General features: G+C 36.2%; 1 protein-coding gene across 6 annotated transcripts in view; it reads right to left on the reverse strand.

The window, feature by feature from the left end:
* ATXN10 (ataxin 10) overlaps positions 1-22,793 on the reverse strand; it is a 124,949-nt gene that overhangs the window by 4,357 nt on the left and 97,799 nt on the right. For all 6 annotated transcript variants that reach the window (XM_048046886.2, XM_048046884.2, XM_048046887.2 and 3 more), the window contains one exon: positions 12,120-12,183. In XM_048046886.2, the coding sequence (XP_047902843.1) occupies positions 12,120-12,183 (64 nt within the window). The remainder of the gene's footprint in view (positions 1-12,119; positions 12,184-22,793) is intronic.

The following is a 22,793-nucleotide window of genomic DNA, read 5'->3' on the forward strand; positions in this document are numbered from 1 at the left end:
ATGCTAGCAATAGCATAGCTACTAATTCAGGAGTTTAATGCTACATGAAAGTACAATTGCCTGCTGTCAGGAGTCACTAACGAACACCCTATTGAGACGAATTACTAGAAGGAGGACTTATAAAACATTTCCCAAGGAGAGTATTCCAGCTCTTCATTCTCATATCAGGTGCCCCAATTTGGACAAAATGTTATTGGTAAGACTATTGCATCCATCACCTCTATGAAATATTCTATAAAAAAATTTGGATTCTACAGATGAAAAATAGTGGACATAATTATTAATGAGGCTTGAATCTGACTAGGTAAATACACAAGAATGCCTAAGTAATGTTGAAAGTACACTGCTTGAAAAAGGCAAGTGGCCAGTTTTCAAGCAAGTTTAGGATTATCATTAACTAATATAGGCTACTGAAGGGTATGGCAAGACTGATATACATATGTTGCTATTCTTAAGTCCCCTTCATATTTATTATTTCTAAATATAACATCCTTGGTGAAGAGTTTGATATACTACATAGTTTATATACACACACACACATATATATATATATTTGGTCTGTTTGTTTCAGTTTGACAGTTTCCTGAACTACATTAGACTTTCTGTAACTAAATGATTACTTAGGAAACTATCTTCCATAAGAGTCAATTTTCTGCATTTAAAAAAAAAAAAAAAAAAAGGATATTCTTTGTGTGATTCTATTACCTCATTTAAATCAGATTTTGGACTATTTAAACATTAACTTCATTTAAACCAAATATAGGAAGAGATACAAAACCTTAATAAGGCAGACAACCCACGCAGTTTGGAACTGCAAGAGCTAGAGCTGTCCTTCTTCTCTAAGAGCTTTTCTGGAACAGGTCTATAGGACTAGAAATCAGAGATAATGAAAATACAGTCCTTGCTAACTATATTGCTTTCCTGTCTTCAACACACAATCCAATTCTCACTGAATGTTCTACAGACAAGAATGAAATACTAAAGCATCACAGTAAAAGAATCACTTCCACTTACAGGCCTGACTGGACTACACTGAAATGAAATAAATGATCTTTTCAAGAATTTCAAGTCCTTTTAAGTACTTTTGTATCACAGCAACTTGAAGACAATTCTTCTCACTATTTAAAGAGGTCTATAAACAGTGACTGGCACTGTTAATCACAATTCAGATCAATGTGCCGTGGTTGACCACACATAGTAGACAGTCAGGATTTTGGTCCCTCACTTAACAGCCAAATTGCTTACAGAGTGCTACAAGTTTATTTCTATTGGTGATTTTAGTAGTTTTATGCTGTCCTAGAAGCTGTATAAGTTGACAGAAATTCCTTAAAACTGTTCCTTTACTTTTACAGACCTTTTACTTCTGTTTAAGACATTATCAGAAAAAGCAATCACAGAAAACAAAGATCTAAGAGTACCATCTCAATGTATTTACTTATTTTGAAGAAGTATTTCATATTTTTAGAATGTATGCTTGGGAATCCATTTATTCCTGACATTACATTATCAGCATCAGAAAAATTCAGGAATTCAGCCTAGCAAACTTGAAATTCTCTGCCTAGAATTTACAATAAAGAGGCCTTAAATATTTTGGTTTCCTGTAGTTTTACTTAGCAGATTCCATAGCAGTTAACATCATCTATGATTGCAGTTGCCACATTCTGGATTTAAAAGCTGGAAACAGGCAATGTGCTATCGTCCAGAAATGTCCTTCCCTCCCCTGCTGGACCTGGTTCTTGCAGAGAAAACACAGTACAGCCCATGTTATATAAGCGCCTCCGAGGTGGAGAGACGCTGGAAGAGGCATTTATTCCTTATCACATTTTCTAAGGATAAGTTTTGCAGCACCGGAGAACCGAGAGCAGAGGTTCACTTCTACTGCAACTCCCACCTGCTTTAAGAGATCAGTAGGAGGGTTGGACCATCCATCTCCAAATTAGCTTCAATCTCCACCACTATGTGGCAGCAAAGCTTCACTGGAAATGCACGAATAAGGTACCTGCAACCAGCCCTTCTTACTCCTCCTAGCTACCTTTATTTACATCAGTGTCCAAACGTCCTACCTATTAGCTGTTTCTTAAAGCCTACCATATGGTATACAGGTTCCTTTAAAATGGGATTGATGTATGACAACAGAAAGGCGTGTTATATCTCATATATAACTTCAACTGAAAGTTAATCTGTCTAAACATCTACAGCCAACAAATATACTTTAAGACCAAAATGGACAATTACAACTATTTTGTCCAATGCATCTGCTTTGAATACAGACCACTGAAATATAAGTCACTCTTGAAATCAAGTCAATCAGTTTTGTTTTATGTACAAGATATTTTTGTGCCATTTTCTGAAACATATCTAATCTTGACCAGGAGATTTCACTGTGTCCCTGAATAAATTATTCCAGTGGGTAAATATTTTCATTCATTATAGCCTGAGATTTTTTTTTTTAGTTTACATTTATTTAAAATTGTTTCCAAACACTGATTTCTATTCTAGATCTAAAAAAAATAAAAATAAAAATAAAAATCACAGATCCTGATCAAAGCACTTGGTAAGGATCTTTTGAGAAACTGAGGAAGATACACCAAGCTTTGCAAAATTCTTGCACCTCTTCCTTACATTTGTATTTTTCAGTGTTCCCTCTGAAGCACATTATGCTCAAATTTGCTAATTGGCTGATTACAGACGAAACATGACTTGTCAACCCCTTTTGGCTTTTCTCTCAGTAATTCCAATACAGTGAAAAACAAAGCCAGACAACATCCAGCTACCCTTTCACGCCTAGCTACGTTCCAGCAAATAAGAGTCCTAGCTCTTCATTTGGAAATACTTTTTCAGCACTGCTCAATTATGAGGCAGACAGACCCATGTCAGGATGCTCCTTACTTCCAAGACTTGCTTGTCTGCTTGGAACTACACACAGCACACATCAGTGATGTTCAGCTAAATAGTACCCAACGTTCACTAAATGGCTGTTTACTACTGCAGTAATTCGGGTTACTAAGCCATTCATATCTAGAGAAATTTTGGTTAACAGGTCACACCATTTATATACCCAGACATTTGATCCATACCCTATGTGCCTCCTTTCATTTTCTACAGGACTTAAAAAGAGAATACCAACACACCTTAGCATACTAAGAAATTAAACAATTTCTGTCAAGTACTATAGAGCTACTAAAACCATAGTACGTGTTTAGCTATGTCAGGCTATTTTTTATAATAATGTTTTATGCCAAAACTTAAAAAACTTCAAATAAAATAAAGCCATAACCTCTAGTTTGTTTTACTTTTTCCTGTACTCAGACTTGTAATACTAGCTTAAAACCATGAATATGACACATTCATTTTTACTGCTTAGGCTGCCAAATTTTTAAAAAATTATGACTTACATGTTTAATAGAAACCCATAATTTATGAGTAACTATAAATCATCTGTTTTAAAACAAAGAATCACACTCTTGATCAATTTCAAGCTAATGTGCTACAGTTACAATATTCTGTTCTTACAGACCCTTCTATTACACTAATCCCATTTTAAGAATTCATGACAACTAAACCTAAGTGCCAGTTATCTATAACAGAGAGTTAGCAAACTGTTACATCAAAGAAAAAAAGCTTCAATTTGCTGTTACTTAACTGTTAAAATTGCCTCAGCTTACTTTCTTTTCCCAGGCACAGAAAAAAATATAAAATTCCATTAAGCTGAAACTCACATATCAAATTATTATTAAAACCTACCACAGGCATTGAGATGTAAAGCACTGAAGCACAGGGGGGTGGTAATTGTGTTCACAAACTGACTAAATATCAGGCAGACTATAGTAATTTCAACTTTCCTTGGACGTGTAAAGAAAAAAGCTCCACCTGCACAAATATATTCATGTGAATTTATATGCATTCACACACACAAACAAACAGCTTTTCTAAAACCCTTTTAAAATGGAAATCATAGAAGTCAAATAAAATTCTCAAAAATCTGGCACTAGACTGGAAAACACAACTTAGTTAATACCTAAGAGGTGATCAAGCTAATTCCAATTTATCACTCAGAAGGCTAAGGTAGATGATGAGATAAACTGACTTACAATTTGGATAGAAACTTTTTCTATTTATAAACTCTAGAAATTCGTCTACATATATAGATTCTGCAAGGATCTGTATGCTAACTCATCTGTCAGCATTGTACTCAAGCATTTTGTTCACTCAAGGTCTCTGAATAATGTATGTGGCATAATTCCCACCCCTGATGCTTTCAGTAATTTCAAATGTCACTTATAATCAAATCACAAACAATCAAAACAATGAAGGTAAGTGAAACTCCAATTCCAGTCTCATAGACACTAGATGATATTCAGTGTGCATCTAAAAATAACATCAGTCAAACAAATGGGTGTTTTGAAAGATGCAACTAAATCATAACCAAGTTTTTTCTCATGTTTTGCAAATAGCCATTAGCCACAATTGTATCTGCTATAATTTCAGGAAATGCTTGCATCTCCTTGAAGAAATCTCAAAACACAAACAGACAAGAACAAATAAACAGGATCAGTGGTATGGACTGCAAATATATCCTTAGTGAGACAGAAAGGAAAGGCTATATTTTGGAAATAGAAAGAACAAAGTCTAAGCAAAGATCTGGGATAGAGACGGAAAAAGATTTAAGGATCAGGAAGGAGCTACATATGACAATGCACCCACCAGCTGAAATTACAGATTGGTTTAATAACAATGGCAGAAAATGGAACAGCAGAAAAAAGTCAGAATAAAGATGTTATGCAGAGCATTGGCCGTATTACATCTGAATATTCCTTGGAGGTGTGCAAGAAACAATGTCAAGACGACAGACTGAAATATGATAAGGCGGTCATAGAAGGCAGTCCATTCTCAACAATATTTTTGAACCACTCCCAACTTTATTAAAAAACAAAACAAAACAAAACAAAAAAACTTTGGGTCTCAAATTTCTAGTGCTCTGTCGCAGCCCAGAGGGGAATTTTTCAAAAAGTCTACAGAAAAATCAATCAAACTGTTTGAGCTATAAAAGCAGTGAAATATTATATTTTCTCTGTTTCTTTTTTTTTTTTTTTTGGTGCTTCTGGTAACTAAAGATCCACTTTCTTTCAAGAATTCAAGGCTGTCATGGATTTAAATCCACCAAGAGAATTAGGACAGAGGACAAATATGACAATATTTGGCTTAGAAATAGAATTATTAACTTTAATTCCTTACATTTCCATGCATGAGTTGGTGCCTACAGAGATTATTCTTCTCAAGGGATTGCACATATTATAATGTAACATTTCAAAGAGCCTTCTTGCATTCTGTATACCTCTGTTAAACATCCTCCAGCTCTAAGAGGGATCCCGTACATCACACACATTTATTAATGAAGATAGATGTCATTTGCTGGAGCTGTGTAGAAGTAATACACTGAAGAATAGACTCTATATTTACATGTCCTCAAAACTGTTTTGGCATTTTATATATTCTCAAGAAAACCAATACAAACTTTCTTGTGAAATTTGAATTCAAGTATTTTTATTACCAATCATACCTCAAATTGAGGAATCAGCAACCTGAGATATGCCATTAGGAATTAAAACTTTGTTAAATGTCCAAACAAAATTAATCCATGAACAGTTTTGAAAGAAAAATATCTATAAATTAATTCTGAGAATTATTTTAGACATTTTCACCAGTGTGTGTTAGGCAACAACCCCAATGTGCTTGGCAATTACGAGCTAATTAAGACTTCACAATGTAGCATCACTTTGATTTACCAGGAAAGTACCCTAAAGTACACAGTGCTCTAAAGAACCTGATAAAATCATATTATATATGAAATGCAGCTAGAAATTTAATGCCAGAAGCCTAACTCCCAATGTTCTTTCCCAATCAAGAAGCTGTAAAAAGAGAGACAGAAATTTCGTTTCCCAGACAATCTTTTCGTGCAATGCACACTGCATGCTTCCTGTGGTCTAATTTAAAGGGGACTTTGCATTTGACAAAAAAATATATTTTATTCTTTGGCAACAGTGTGAATTACTGATCAAGCTAATAGATAGAGATGTAGAACATCTCACAAGAAAAACCTACATTTTTTGTCTCATTCTGAAGTAGGTAGATATCTTCTTGAAACAAAACAAAAATTTCAGAAGTGCTGTCCACGTCAGAATTTATATCTACCAAATATAATGCTTAAAACTGATGAAGCAGCTTTTTTCTTGGTTCTTCTGTCACCTTTAGGTGAGTTCTGTTCAGAGTTTTCAACATACAGAAAAGACAAACAGCAGCTTAGGACATGGAAGCTACATTATCCAAACTCTTCAGACGTGAAGTCAATCTCAAGAGTAATCCAAAGTAGAATTAAATTACACAAAGGCCTCCTGTACCTCCTCAACAGGGACCATGGACTCAGATCCTGCCTCCTTATAATAGTCCCACCTTGGACACCCCATTCAATATCCTATAGAAAAATCCCGATTAGCATGGAATCCAAACCTCTCCAGTCCACCAACACCTCTGTAAGAACAAGACCAGATACTCGCAATGAGTATAAAGACACCCTGATGCATAAGTGCCAGAAATCAGTATTGGTCGAAAGATGACCTTCAAAACTAAAACCAGAAGCTTTATTTGGGAATAGCTGTCTTTTTCCCTTTTCACCATGAGGAATAACAAGAAGGCTGAAGTCTTCTGGGAACCATTTTCAAAATGGGCCCACTACTGCTGCTGAAGAATCTGTTATTATACAACACTAAAGGATTCCCTAGTGAACCACACAGATCCCATTGGCTCCATTAGAATCAAAAAAAAAGTACAGCTATAAGGAATTCACGGTAACCTGAAGGAACAGGATTTGGTCTGTTGAATATGGTGAAAGAAATAAGCCCCTCTCAGAGATCATTCTTATTCGATAAATAACAATACTTGTACCTGTTCCAGCTTCTAGCCTGATCAGTTCACCTGAATGTAAGTGTAAGATACAAAGAAGAAGCTAAAGTTTGTGTATATGCCATCAATCAGAAATCCTCTACAACTTTCAGGGTTTTAAAGAAGAATTCTCAGCACATAGGAGTTGAATTGAATTTAATTTTCATTCTAGTTCCACCTATAGTAATTGGCTGCTACTGAGCTGCTATTTTATGTTGTCTTTGGCACTAGGAACCTCTAAATCCATGTCAACAAATTTTGGATCTTCACCTGTGCTGACAAGTCCCATTCTTAAATTGCCAACCTGTAGGTCCTCAGCCACTGCTGAGTCACTAGAAATTGAGTTGATACCTTTTTATTAGTGTCATAGTGACAATCAGCACTGGTTTACAGCAAATAAGATTCTAACAGTGCTCCGTGTCTAAGCATAAGGGCTACAGTAGCAGCAACCTGTGATAATGCAAAACTGCAGCCCTCTGCCAAAGAATAAACTTCTGTTTATCTCAGGTAGCCTTCAGATTTGTGCAGCAAAGCAGCTGTCAATGGGATGAGGAAATGGGCAGTTTCTTCCAAGTGGACAGAACTTCACAGGGCATGGAGAGAGTGATCATTACTGTTTTCAGCAGTACTCTAGTTCCTTTGAACTAACTGTATCCACTGAAATAATGTTATTTTATGTATGCTTATGAAAATAGAGTCAAACAGTTCACCTCAAATTGGTGAATGCACTGACAGTGCCTACAGCAAGTTTTCCAAAGAAAGGCAACCAGTACTGATGGAACATTATCCTGCTTTTTCTTGCCAACATAAAAGATTTCACATCTTCATGAAAATGCTCAACTATATCATAGTTTATTCTAAAAAGTCAACTTGCACTCATATTTTTGCTTTCCACTGGCTTCTATTCAGCTGTGAGGCTTTTTCACTCTATGTGGCCTGTTTTAGGTTGTACTCTGTAACTTAGGAATAAAATGTCTGTCAGTTCCCCCAAAAGTCTTTGCTGGCATCTCACAAAAACAAACTGCCATCGCTGTAGACCATAGCAACTTGATTTCTTCTAGCTTCAGCCAAAAGTTTCATGAACCACAATTATACTTGCTGTTGCCATCAAGTCAGAAGTATTTTCAATCTACCTCTTAGATGACTTTCAGACTGAATATAAACTTCAGACTGAAGCTTAGGCAAGGAGTATCTGAAAATTAACTCGTATTTTCTACACTTTCATCCATTATTCAGACTAAGGACTCTATGTATGGATATCCACAGCAACCACAGTTTTCCCTTTTACTAAAATTCTTATTGCTGAAAAATAAGCAGCTGGGTGTACTCATACATGCAAAAATGCACATGCACACATACTACACCATTTTTTTTTCTTCAAGTATGACTTCAGTTTTGACTAACAGAAAAAGATGCCTGATTAGGGATAACATAATACGGACACTTACATAAGGATAAGGTCTATTCCAATTCAATTCAGTCACAAAATCAATTTGAGAAATCAAATTGAGAAACCCACTATAAGAATCTCATAAATTTAAGATTGGTAAGCATCCTGAAAAATCAAGAATATTCCACTTTCAAAGCTGCATTTCACTTCTCATCTTCAAATTCTATCATTAACTAACAGGTATCACTTTGAGTGCCTATTTATTTATGATAAACTGAAAACTCTTCAATAATAAACCGGACAGTTTATTTGCAGTTTTTAATAAACACCGTTTTTGTATGATTAGAGTCAACAATGCTTTAATGCTTCGATCTGAATGGGCTGGCCTCCCGCCTTTTGTTTGTGGTAAGCAAGTGGTATCTGTGAAAGGTCAGAAAGGAAGCTAGAAGGAACAGTAAGAAATGAGGAAGAGGTCAAAGACAATGATGAAAAGAAGGGTTCTTGTCTGATACTACTGCCTATCAGAGATGAGGAAGATGGTGGCTCAGGAAACAGAACAGAAGACTTTTTATTCTAGATCACTTTTTCAGCCTAAGTAATCTGAAAAGCTGGATCTGGAATAAACTTTAACTGATATTACCCAGATAGGCATTTCAAATCCACTTTGCTCTTTAGCAGCAGGTTTTATTTATTTATTTGCAAACACAAGGCACATAAATAAAACCAGAATGCTCCCAACTTCGCAGATGTAGAGCAAGAAACTGAATTTTCAAAGAACCTATCCTTAATCTAAAGGTAAACAAGTAGTTTACTTGTCCAGAAACACCTTTTTCTTTCTTTTGAATACAGAAGGACAACTATGATTAGGATATGACAAATACAAGACAGAACATTTAAAGGGCACAGAAAAAGTTAAAGTGGCATTCAGCCTTCTTTGACGTTTAACTCTTCTGACCCCAAGGTCTATAACAAACCTTATCCCCCACATCTTTAATTATTTACATTTTCCCCCTATACTAAAAGCCTGATAAGTAAAAGTTGAAAATCTAGCATCTCTCAGTATTACTCCAGTCAATTTATCTGGAACCATGCAAAGTTACAGTAGTTGAAAATTTAACATGCTAATTTAAATCTTTGCAAGATGTACAGAAAGTTTGTTCTTTGGGGTTCATTATCATCTTCACATCCATTATTACTGAGAGTCTTTTATTGTTGTTATATCGTAACAATTCCTATAGGAAAAACTACTGCTTGTTAGCACAAATTTGAAAGATATAAGTCTGTTAGAGATGTAATTAGACAAGGTAACACTGATGCACCAAAAGAATTCAAAACCAGAAAGCTGAAGTAACACAAACATGCCAGCTGAACTTCAGTTAACAATCTTATAAGCAATGAACCTCCTGATATTTCTATGCATATAACAAAGTAGTTCAAGAACTCAAAGGACGTGATTTTAAGGCAATGACAGCTTTACACGGGAATTTATTTTGAGATAAGAGCAGACCTATTTAGTCTTTCACTATGCTTACATATGCTATAAATAAAAAGATTTATTAAAGGATTTCTCCTCTCAAAGGTAATAAAAAGCTCTTAACATCTAACACGGCAGTCCACCTTTTCCTCATGAACTGCATACTTTATTAATTTTTTTCCCCACCCAGAAAAGGATCATGTCACTTCTACCACAACTACACCTTTCTTTAGAAGATTTTGTAGGTATGACTAAGAGGTTGATAAACCTCAGTTGATAAAATCTACAAAATCTGTATATTAACTCTATTTTTAAGTGAAAAATATAATAATATCTAAACTGTAGAGCTTGGATGTCTCCAAACCAGACATAGCTCAAATGAATATGTGCATCTACAAAGACTCTAGGAGGAAATTTAAGATGTTCTCATATTAAAGGAAGCTGGTTGAAACTTTTCCAGTTGGCTTTACACAAGGAGATGTGAACAACACAGCCTGAAACCACAAAAACAGGCACTAGAAACAAGAATGTAAAGAGAAGTTTCTGTACAAGACTTCCCAAAGAAACCCTTGCTGAAGAGCTACATCAAGCTTTCCCTTGCTGAATTCTACATCCTCTTGGCAAACTGCAGCATCATTGAGTGGTAGTATACCAATTTCAGCAACTCTCTCAACATTTAGCTCAAGTTGCCTAAATATTTCCTTTTAATTAATCCTCCTTAAAAAGAGAAAAGAGACAAAATATATTCACTCTGGATCACAGAGTTAGATTTTGGGCAATTTTAAGGCGTTTCAATTTCAAGTAAGTAGGCTTTCAAATCAGTATTGCTCTGTTTTACAAGCATCACAAAACAGATTTGTTCCAAGCAGAATGGGGTGCACAGGGGGAGAAGGGAATCAGTCATATCTCTTCAGAGGAATGTTATGCAATGGAGCTGGACACCTACATGCTACTGAGGCCTTGGTTTGTGGTGTCTGTTAGTATCAGAGCGTGCTACAAAGCAGATAAAAGCAGAGATGGATACGAACTTCAAACTCCTCTTTCGTTTTCCCACATAAGACATGCTGAGAACACAGTAGACAAGGCATGTTAAAGAGACAGTAGAGAAGCAGGAAAGCATTAACTTCATGCAACACAACAGTGCTTGGAATAATAACTTTACACCAAAACAATAAAATAGTAGCCAGGAACTGTTCACCAAAAGCTGACACAGTAAACCTTGCAACAGCAGGCTAGTACTTTTCCATGTACCTGCAAACTGCATGCTATGAACCAGTGATGAAAGCTCATAATAAGAGGTGTCACTATGACAAGTAAGTCTTTAAAATTAAGTTTTATCTTCTGGTAAGAGGTTTATAGTTCAGCCATAAATTAACAGCCTGTATCAAAAGGTGTAAGAAGTTTCACATCGCCCAAAATGCAGTAAAGGCTCCCACTTGGTATTTTATTTTCATTTCACTCAAGGTTGTAAATTACAACTCTATCCTTTGAAGACTTCAAATTTTATTCTATTTTACTAACAGCTAAAATGAAGGAATAATTGTAGAAAGAGATTCTAAACGTTGCTGCATAAGCCGTGCTTTCCAGCAAAGTAACAGTCATTCAGGTTCAAAACTCCTTACTAGGTTTTCTCAAGGCCGTTCTTCTGTTTGGAGAAGAATAACTTCTGCCCTTCCCTCTGCATCCCTGCAGTGCCTCTTACCAGAATGGGACCATAGAAATACTACTCTACTACTCAGTGCACTGTCAAGAAACACACTATCAAGTCTCCCTCTATATGAAAAATGATGAATGTAAAAACAGTGCACATAAAGCAACAGTGATAACTCAGATGACGCTCTCAATTATACACATTTTCATTCTGCAGCTTGCTAGCCTTGTTTCTGTGCTTAGAATAAGTTCTCCACAGGCAGATTTAGTAAGCACATAGAACTGATGGGGTACTTATTACAGTCTACTGAATAGACATCAGTTGAAACATAAACTCCAGATCTGACACAATGACAAAACAGCCTTAATTCAGATTTCTATCACAGTTAGCTGTGTGAATTTACATTGTAAAACAGTAATATTAATTATTTTAGGAAACAGAATACAACATTTCAACTAAGTGTCCAGTTCATGAATCCATTTTCACAAATTCACTCGCTTCTCAACCAAGCATTTAAAAACAAGCTAGAATCCTAAGGCCAGTTAGACTTAGGTACCAAGTGAAAGCAATGCTAACAAACATATATTAAGCTCCTCTGTCTTTTTTCTTTTACTTTCCAAAAATATGTCATATTCAATAGATTTGAATTCTTCCATAAAGGATACAAGGATTGTTGTCATCAATGCTGCAGTTATCCAGGATCAGGGGAATGCCATCTAACTCATATACCTAAATAAAAACAAAAGATTAATTTAACAAATTGCTCAGGAATACTAACTATGTTTCATGCAAGAAATAATGCAAAAATGTAAAAGGGACATCTGTTTCATTGAAAATATTAGCAAAAATAAATTGCAGAGTAAATTAGGTATTATTAACAGAAATTATCACAAAATAGTATTAAAAGCAGATATTAATTAATTAATTCCTCCTTCAGCTACCACATGTTTGATTGAGGTATTTTTCCATTAAAGTTCGGTGTCATATGCTCCTCGCACTGAGCCAGAAAAGCTACACTTACTTGAAAGGTAACGCCTGCTTTCAGGAAGAATCATGGAAAACTACCACGTGAATAAAAACATAAGAAAAAAGTTGTAAAATACATATACACATACACACGCAACTGCTAGCTAGTGTGGAGCCGCTTGTCCTCTTTATCTTCTGCACACAACCTTCAAAAGCAATGTGTTATCCGTATATACCTAAGCACAAATTCTTTGTATCAAATGAGAGTCACTGACTTTTTTCCTTTGATAAGGTCTTCATTACAGTAATGGCAAACAAGTAAAGATGACATCTGTCTTTTTTATTTTATATATACAAAAATGTGAATTCTTGAACACCAATTTATTCAAGTTTTGTGGATGACATAATGGCACAGAGTTCTAATGGATTCATACATGCATACCTAACCTCATTACCAAGAAGTGAGGTAAAGTTGGTGTTAACAATACATCCATAGCATAGGTATTTTAAGAAAAATACATTCCATAAGAAAATTACCTATTATTTTAAGATACAATATAATACCATACATTGTCATGCATATTTATAGCTTTAGGAATTGTTACCTACTTAAACAAAAACCTGTTCTGAACTTTCTGTGGAGTTTCAACCTTTGAAATACCTTCTTAAAACATAAGCATTTATTTTTAAATGACAAAATAATGCTATTTTAAGAAAACTTAACCACATGAGGATTAATTATATCCACATATTGTTAATATTCTTTAAGCTGTCTGGACATAGTTGTGAGCAACCTGTTCTAGATGAACCTGCTTTTGAACAGGGAACTTGGACAAGAGGTTCCTCCAGAGGCCCCTTCCAATCTCAGCCATTCTGTGATTCTGTGATATCTAAATCATACTTGTTCAAATCTTTTTCTTTCATTTTTTTTTTAATTCCTTGAAATTTAATTTAAAACCAAGAACTGTTGCACAAAGGATTTTAGGTAGAATATCAATTCAGGTTGTGTCATTCAAATTTGGCATTTCTCTCTCTCATCTTTTTTGCCCAAGGTCAAAAGCATTTCTATGTATCATATACAACAGTGGATCAAAATTTATTCTGCAGGATGGATCAGCTTTCTGACATGGTAAGAGAGTGAAATTGGGTAGGAGGAAATTAAGATGTGATATCCAAAACATATTACCAATCAGAAAAACAAGTTCAGAGAGAAATTTGAACATACTCTTATGAGTTCTTCTTTAGATAATCTCAAATTCTAACATAAGAAAGTAACAATAGCAGAGACAGAGAAGGTTTAAATTCAAAAAAAAGCAAAGAGCATTGCCTGGTCTTAAGACCTAACTGGTAGATCTGTGCTAACATGCATGACTATACCTATATGAAATGCAGTTAATAAAGCAAGTTTTAAAATATTAATTCTTTCCACAACATTTTTGTGTGCTTTCCAAATGTCATGCATCACGTATGATGTCATACTTCAAAGCTTGAACAAATGCTGACCTTTTAATAATACAGTGGTTGTGCATGTTTGGAAAACATTAGTTCTTTGATTTTTATGCTGTAGCAAGACCCTGATATGCCTGTAACGCTACCTTTTATTTTTCACCAGTGTAATGTTGAACAGTACGAATTAATCTAGATTAAGCACTGTCAGCTAAAATAAAGTATGTAATCTGTTTCAGTGTGATTCAAACAAGACATTCAATTAACAAAGTAAGTATTCTGCAAAAAGTAAAATTAAAAAAAAAAAATGCTTCAAAAATTACAGTGGGATTATAATGAGATTCGTTCAAAGTGAAAACAGGAGCATCAGACCACAACCTTAGCGATACCTTAATTTAAAAACAACTCACTAACAACCACAGTGTTACACACCCACTGAGAGTCTCTTGAACAGCATGCAGTTTTACCAAGTTAAGTCTAGCTTTTGTTACGAGTACCCCAGCTTTAGTATGTCATCCGTGACTTATTACACAGTGAAATGCAACAAGGAAAAGAAACCTTGCCATGTGCCCAGGACAAATCTATATACTTCTCAGAGAGACTCGTGAGGTCAACTCCAAGAGCTCTGATTCCTGAGCAACCACTGCTGGAGAACTTCCAGTTCATATTGGCTGTTCATGAACCACCAGCTGATCCATCAAAACTGCATTTTATGGTAACCTAAAATTCATGCCAGTGTACTGTAATAATCTGGGCTGCAATGTAAGCCAGTTCAGCTCTCCATGTAGTAGAGCCAAAAATGGAGTGCCACAGATCAAAGGAAAGAATCACCGTCCCCCACCAGGCTGACCCACTTGCATGTTGAATCTCTCTCAAATCTTCTCATTCTCATCAGCCTGAAGAAAGGGCAGTTACTGTAACCTTCCACAATGGCAGATTTTGTAAATACCAAGAAAAACGTCATCCTAAGCCTCAACTTCTTACACAGATTTATTGAAACTGTACTGCCCAATATGAAGAGTTTAGTGAATTTTTCCAAGTAATTATTGGCCTTAGAGTTCTTCCTTTGAAGATAAATGCAGTATGGAGTAAGGCTGTGTACCTTTTCCAGAGACCTTCTGCAATGCTTGGGAAAGGAGTCAGTATTGTGCAAGCCTCAGATCTCACTTAACATAAAGTGCAAAAATATCCTGAAAAGAAAACATGTAGCAGCTGGTGTGAAACTGGCTGTAATCCAACCAGATTTCCAAAGAAAATATAGGCAGAAACTAAGGAATAGGACAGTTTCGGTGTCTGTCTTATTATTCACATTACCTTGTGTTACAAAAGATCATTAAATCTATTCTCCATTTACATTACCAACAGCATAGCTGGCCAATAGCATGGAATTGCACTAGACCTTAAAAACACTAGGTTATTTTATTATGTAGAACTATGGTTTTACATACACATACAAGATATACACACACACAATATATATACATATGAGATGTACATATATCTTAATCTCATACGTACACACATATACATATATCTGAGATTATAAACCATACACAAATATTTATATATGGTTTATTCTGAATGCATTTAAATATTAAAGGAAGCTGCAGTCTATGTGTAGGCTGAAATCTTTATGTAAATTTAAAAAGTTACTTAAAACAAGCTTAAACTTAAAAGCATATAGCTCTGTGGTAGTGATCTCTAGTGCTTCAGTCAAGTCAATACTGCAAATTTTGCCTTAGTGTTATTGCGTCAGTTTCTGAAGTTGTTTTCTAAAAACCAGAAAAATGGAAGACTCAGCATTCAAAAGCAGGTGTCTTTCTCTGTCGGTTAAGAAAGATATCTTTCATAACATAGCTTTATACTACCTTTAACTTGTTTTCTGTACTTGCCTTGAAACACCATGAAGATCTATATCATGTCAGTGAGAAATTTAACTGTAGGACACTTAAAAGAAAATGCTTTCCCTAGGGACGGAGTGATTGCTGTATTTTTTCCTCACATAATTTCTCTTTCTCTTTACCTGTAATTTAATAGTCTATTTCAATTACTTAAAACAGACACTAAGCAGAATGATTTCAACCCACATACACAAAGCTACTACATAAATATTAAACAAGAGCTTATGAAAGTCACCAAACCAGACCATATATGCCCACTGCTCTCAAAGCCAAGGAATAATATATCGTGTTTTATTTGGATGGTTTGGGATATGCAAGTCCTGAGGGAAAAGGCATGCTTTTTCTCTTGAAAAACAATGAAAAAAAAATCAGATCCAAACTAAACCTTTTATGTTATCCCACAAAATTTGCATATATAATACAATATGTAACTACAGTCGCTAATATATAAAGACACTATCATACTTCAAGAGATTCATCTGAGCAGGACTACCTCTGATAATCTCTCTGTATTTTCTTATGAAGTTCATATAAGTAATTATCATTAACATAATCATTCACAGCAGAGCCCAAAGAATGTATAGATTAATCATATATTGTTTCTTGAATCTTTCCCTCTAACAGCAATGGAGCCAAGCTTGGGGTAAGAATGCAAATTCTCTAAGCATGACAGTGCTTGTTGCAGAACAAGAAACCTGCATACATCTAGCAAAATGCAACCAGAATGTCCAGGTCCAGTAGCTATACAGACAACAGCGAAACCTCCATCAAAAATACTCTCTTCAAACAATCACCAACACTTCTGGCATTAGAAACATTATCTAGTCAACTAAAATAGTAGTATTACACAGTAAGAACGTTTATGCCTTTAGATAACAACAGCTTCAACATAAATTTTCTGCCAGAATGCAATTGAGTCAGTCTCTAATCAATGCAGAAGGCAGAATCAGAAGTATGCTTGTTTCAACCACAGAAATACTTCTATTTCTTAGAAGTTCTGTTTGCTGTAACTACAGATAAGCAAAAGGAAATGTGTTCTCACAAATAGAAATGGACTACTAATAGTTTCAATAATCCCTGCTAACACTGTCACTCTTTTTACATATTACTGACAAGCACATTGACAAATAGCAAGACAAGGTTGTAGCTTTAAAAAGTGTGTTGGGGGTGTGGGTAATGGCAGTAAAACACACCTCTCTAGAAACAAGTTGAAAAACAGAAACAAGCAATAATTATTTACATGAAGAAACTCCAGATACTACATTCTTTACAGATGACCAATTTCCAGCCAGAAAGAAGTTGTGTCCAACAATGCTTAGCTCCAGAGTATTAAATTTTGATTCATATTATGGAACATTATGGAAGAAAAAAAAAGGTTTCTGTGAACTACTGAACCAACATACTTCATGTTTTTATGGACTTGGTTCCTTTACTTCACTCTCTGTAATGCTCCTAGTTCTGCCACACAGCTGAATGTGTAGAAACACCCAAGAACACATGGTTCAGAGGTACATTTGCTGATCAGCTGCCAAACATCAGCCTTAGTTTGCAATGGATCAGGGATTGATCTGCCACTATTCAACCTCCCCTACCATGATCATTGCTTTGGCTTTCTCATTTACCTATTCACTCATTCTCATTTCTGGTACCCATATAGATACATTTTTTTGTTAAATTTGATTTAAACCAGCTAATGGATATAAGAGCCGGAGGAGGAAAAGGAAGGGAGAAGGGAAAGAATAACACATCTGGGATGGCACAACCACAGAAAACCTAAAGGACATATTAAGGTCATTGAAAAACCTATTGACTGTATTTTCCCTTTTCTCTTATTACCCTAGATTATAAAAATTATCTTCTTTCAACATATGTTTTGAGCTGAATCATCAAAATACCAACATTGATCTTACATGAAGCAACAGATGGATTTAGTTAATCTTTGAACTTACCTTCTAAGGAAACTACATTTTTTTCCCTACTGTGTAGCATGATGTATGCCTGATAAGCTTTTCAGAGGAGATGCATGAACCTTGTCATTTGAGACAGCAAAGAATCTATTCAGATAGTTTCTGTCCAAATCGATAATTCTATGAAGTTTCAGAAAAATCAAAGAGAATTAGGGGATCAAGGCTGAAGCATCAGACAAAGGGTTGTTGCTACTGGTTTGTACTTTACTTGAAGGTTGATGCAGGCAGAGAGAGTTCCTATCCTGTTTAAGATCTTTATCAGAGAGCTGGAGGAAGAGAGAGAATGCACCCTCACAAAATTTGGAACAACTCCATACTGCTGATACTATTAAGAACCTCTCAAAATTCAGTGATGACAAATGCAAAGACCTGTGCCTGGAATAGACTAATTTCTGACAAAGATGCATGCTGGGGACTGGCTGGCTGTATATGCAGCTCGGCTGAAAAGGAGTCGGGGACAGTAGGCCAAAAATAAGCCAGCATGCTCTGGTAGTGATGAAGGCAAACAGCATCATAAGCTGTATCAACAGGAACACAGCCAGTAGATCAAGTGAAGCAATTATTCTCCTTGGTACTCATTAAGCTGCAATCAACTGAACGGGCTGAGGCTATGCAATGTGAAAAGAAGTTGAGGGAACTATTTTTATTTTTTTTTTAGGTTGGAGAGAAAAAAGCTTCAGGAGAACCTGATAGATAGCAGCCTTCCATGCCTACAAGGCAGAAGACTGAGCCACTCTCCTAACTCAGGTTTGCAGTGGTTTATCAGAGAAAATACAGTCATAAAAATGAAACAGAGAAGGTTCAGACTGGATATAAAGAAAAAAAATTTACTATGAGGATATGGAGCAGGTTGCTCACTGACACTGTGGATTCTCTCTCCTGGGGGTCTTCAGGACTTGTCTGGATAAAGATCTGAGCAACCTGATCTGAATTGCAGAGAGATCTGGACAGATTGGAGAGCTGGGCAAACACCAACCACATGAAGTTTAACAAAAGCAAGTGCCGGGTCCTGCACTTGGGACTGGGCAACCCTGGCTATATGTACAGACTGGGCGACGAGACGCTGGAGAGCAGCCCCACAGAGAGGGATCTGGGGGTTGTGGTTGACAGCAAGTTGAATATGAGCCAGCAGTGTGCCCTGGCAGCCAGGAGGGCCAACCGCATCCTGGGATGCATCAAGCACGGCATTGCTAGTCAGTCGAGGAAAGCGATTGTCTCGCTCTACTCTGCGCTGGTGCGGCCTCACCTCGAGTACTGTGTGCAGTTCTGGGCACCACAGTACAAAAAGGACATTAAACTATTGGAGAGTGTCCAGAGGAAGGCGACAAAGATGGTGAAGGGCCTAGAGGGGAAGACATATGAGGAGCAGCTGAGGTCACTGGGTCTATTCAGCCTGGAGAAGAGGAGGCTGAGGGGGGACCTCATCGCAGTCTACAACTTCCTCGCGAGGGGGAGTGGAGAGGCAGGTGACCTATTCTCCGTTATCACCAGTGACAGGACCCGCGGGAACGGTGTTAAGCTGAGGCAGGGGAAGTTTAGGTTGGACATCAGGAAGAGGTTCTTCACCGAAAGGGTGGTTGCACACTGGAACAGGCTCCCCAGTGAAGTAGTCACTGCACCGAGCCTGTCTGAATTTAAGGAGAGATTGGACTGTGCACTTAGTCACATGGTCTAAACTTTTGGGCAGACCTGTGCGGTGCCAGGAGTTGGACTTGATGATCCTTATGGGTCCCTTCCAACTCGGGATATTCTATGATTCTATGATTCTATGATTCTAATTCAGTTTTGAACAGGAGGATGAACTACAGATCTCCTGAAATCCCTTCCAGCCTGTATGACTGTAAGGGTAAGACACTTCCATCTCACCCCAACAAAAATAAAAGGGCTAAGACCATGAGAAGAAGCATAAGCCCATTATTTACTTTCCATTTGTTCAAGACAAGGTTCATTCTACCCTAATATGAACTTTTTCTTTTGGTTATAAAGCTGGAAAGAGTAGCTAGAATATTTATCAGATTATGTAACAACCAGAAATAGTTCTAGAAAATATATTATGATTCTTGCCCATTAGTGGAATAATCCTGCATATTCATTGACCTCTCACAACAGAGAAATCTTAAAAACAACATATATTTAAGATGCCAGAGTGTTCATTTAAATGTATTCTTATATATATTATATATATATTCATATATCTTTGAATTAATTATCTGTGAATGAATAAATTGGATTTCTCAACGATCCAAACTAAAACAAGCACATCTTTTCTAGACTACAAGGTTAAGAGTTTTGCACAATCCAATGTATTGAAAAATAATTGAGCTGGCTGGAAAGAAAACAAATAAAGTAATCAAAGTGAGGTCTAAGACCGTGATACACGACAAAAGAGAGCAAAAGCAACATGGTTAACCTAATGCAGAAGTTTGCTAGGGAATACAATATCCTTTAAATAGCTTCAAGGAAAAAAAGTATACTGTCTATAGTACAAGAAATAATGGGCCTAAAGGAGAGAACATTCATATTACACGTTCAGAAAATATTTTTTTAACAGTAATGGTTAGTCAAACACTGCAATGCACTGAAACATGAGACCTGAAGACTCCTGGAGTAGGTTTCAATATTGCAAATCTCCACAGATGAACAGTCAAATCTTAACCATGAATACTCTAACCACTCCTGCTCTGGACAGGTGAATAGTTATGACCCATTAAATCCCATCTTTCTGCAAGTCTGCAGGACTTTTCCAGACAGAAAATCATACTAGACTAGGTCACGCCAAAGAAAAGTGTCACCATGAAGTGCATGCTAGGGATTTGCTAACAATCTTTGGTCACTGTTAAAGATATGTTTAAAGACTTCTGAATGTACCTTATCGGAACTACGTAATGACCACGCAATGAGAAATATATCCTTGAGGCCCTGCCACCAGACAGGCTCACCAAGAGGAGTCACTTTTCCTCTAACACCTGTTCAACAAGACAGGTGATAAGTAAGAGTAATTGAACATCTGGACAGAATACGGCATTCAGATTTGTGTAACAGAGCAGCTTAATAGGAGGAGGAATAAATCAGCTGATTAGGTTCTTCCACACCTATGATGGTGCTGAAAAAAAGATTTCATCTTGTTAATTTGTGAGTTTGTTTTTTGTTTGTTTTGTTTATCCAAGCAGCAGAAGTGACAGGAGATACACAGATTTTACTTCAAAGCAAAAAAGAACACTTCAGTCCCTTAGTGCTAGTGTATTCCTAGGCCTACTGCAGACTACAGGCACTTTGGCATAGAATAGAGGTAGTTGTGGCTTGCAGCAATCAAGTCTATTATTGGACTTCACCACATCCTGCAGATCTACTGAAATACTTGTGGACAGAGGCTCCTTTCTCCAGCAGACTTGCCTGGCTAGTCTGAGAGCTACTTGCACTACTGTGAATGACTCTGAGTGCTATCTTTATGTCCATTTAAGTGAAGGCAGTGTCCCCAGAATACTCTTCCCCTTACTGTACTGTTAAGCCTGTACGGCAAAATCGGCCAACTGTTTTAATATCTGAAATTCAGAAGTCATGGCAACAAAGCTTATTGCTACTGCTACATTAACTTTGGATATATTCTCTCTCTACTAACATTATTTCCTGGATAGACATTAGGTTTATTTCAGCTCTCCCAAAAAAGGTGACCCTTTCATCTTTCTGGGATGAAAATAAAATTTAGAATCTAAAAGCAGGATTTCTTTGTGATATCCTAAAACTCTCTGAAGAGGACTGGTTTAGAAGATAAAGATTTTATCCTTACAGAGGTGGAAGGAAAAAGAAGGTACCTAGCAGTCAATTACGACTCAGCCAAAAAAAGCAGAAGCTAAAGAGTGTCCAGCTACTAGAAAAGGGTAACAAGCCACTTCAGTTGCTGAATATTTTTTCCATTAGTCTTTCCAAGGCAAAACACAGGAGTTTCCAGCCATTGAGATGATAATATAAACACTTGAGAATTCAGAACAGGTTCCCACAAAAGACAGTAACACAATTGGTTCATTTGTTTTTAAACAATTCAGCTTTCATCATTCACTTATTTACAGTTCCTGAAACAGAAACCGCTTTTCATGAACAAATAGATACTGCCACAAGGAGCAGCCTTTTTTTTTTTTTAAAAAAAAGGGTTAGATCTGCTACTTAAATGGATAAAGTAAGGTCTAACACAGCTGGATTTCACTTGAAATACCAAATATTTTCTAGTGCAGTCTTTGCCTATCCTAGCAGCTGGAGTAAGAAAAAGTGATGCTAAGTATCACCCAGTATTAAATCCCTGTGATTTATATCACTTGAATTTGTACAAATTTGCATCAACAACAGAGTATACATGACTATTTCTAGTCACTCACTATCTTATTCTCAGCCCACTAAAGCCAGTAATCAGACTGTCTTTGTTGATTTTCAAAACACTGTCATAAAAGAGGTTCTCCTAATTTTTCTTCTTTCACTGGAACAAAAGAAAAAAGAAAGTTAAAGGAAATTAAATGTAAAAATCAGCAATGTGACTAGAACTGTGCTGAGGACAAATAAAATATCATTGAAATTTCAAGATTGCATTTTGTTCCAAATCAGAGTGAAAATGAAAGACTTCAAACTATTCCAGAATTATGAAAAAATACTGAGATAAAGGTTGGGCAAATCACATGATTCATTTCAGCCATTATAACTATCAGTCCAATATGAAATTCCAAGCCATTTGGGCAAGCTGCCACTGTTTCCATGGCTAGGATATTTTTGCCTTCCTTGTCAAGATTAGCAAAGCATTTTAGGCGTCTCTCAATTAAAATGAGGGAGTTTTGTTTATTGGTTTTTGTATTTTAAGTTGCTCATATGTAATATATATATCATGCTGGAATAAATTTTCTTCTGGATAAAAATTCCAGACATTCAATAAAATATCCCAATTATGAAAATCATTTAAAGAAAAATAGCTTACCACCAAACATTTCTGTTGATTTCCTCATTATCTTTTACGCATGATAACACTCTTCTAGCCACAAACTGTCAAAACAGTTGTGAGAACCTCTATTAGCCTCTT

This window comes from Anser cygnoides, chromosome 1, assembly GCF_040182565.1.
Source record: "Anser cygnoides isolate HZ-2024a breed goose chromosome 1, Taihu_goose_T2T_genome, whole genome shotgun sequence".
NCBI classification, from domain to species: domain Eukaryota; kingdom Metazoa; phylum Chordata; class Aves; order Anseriformes; family Anatidae; genus Anser; species Anser cygnoides.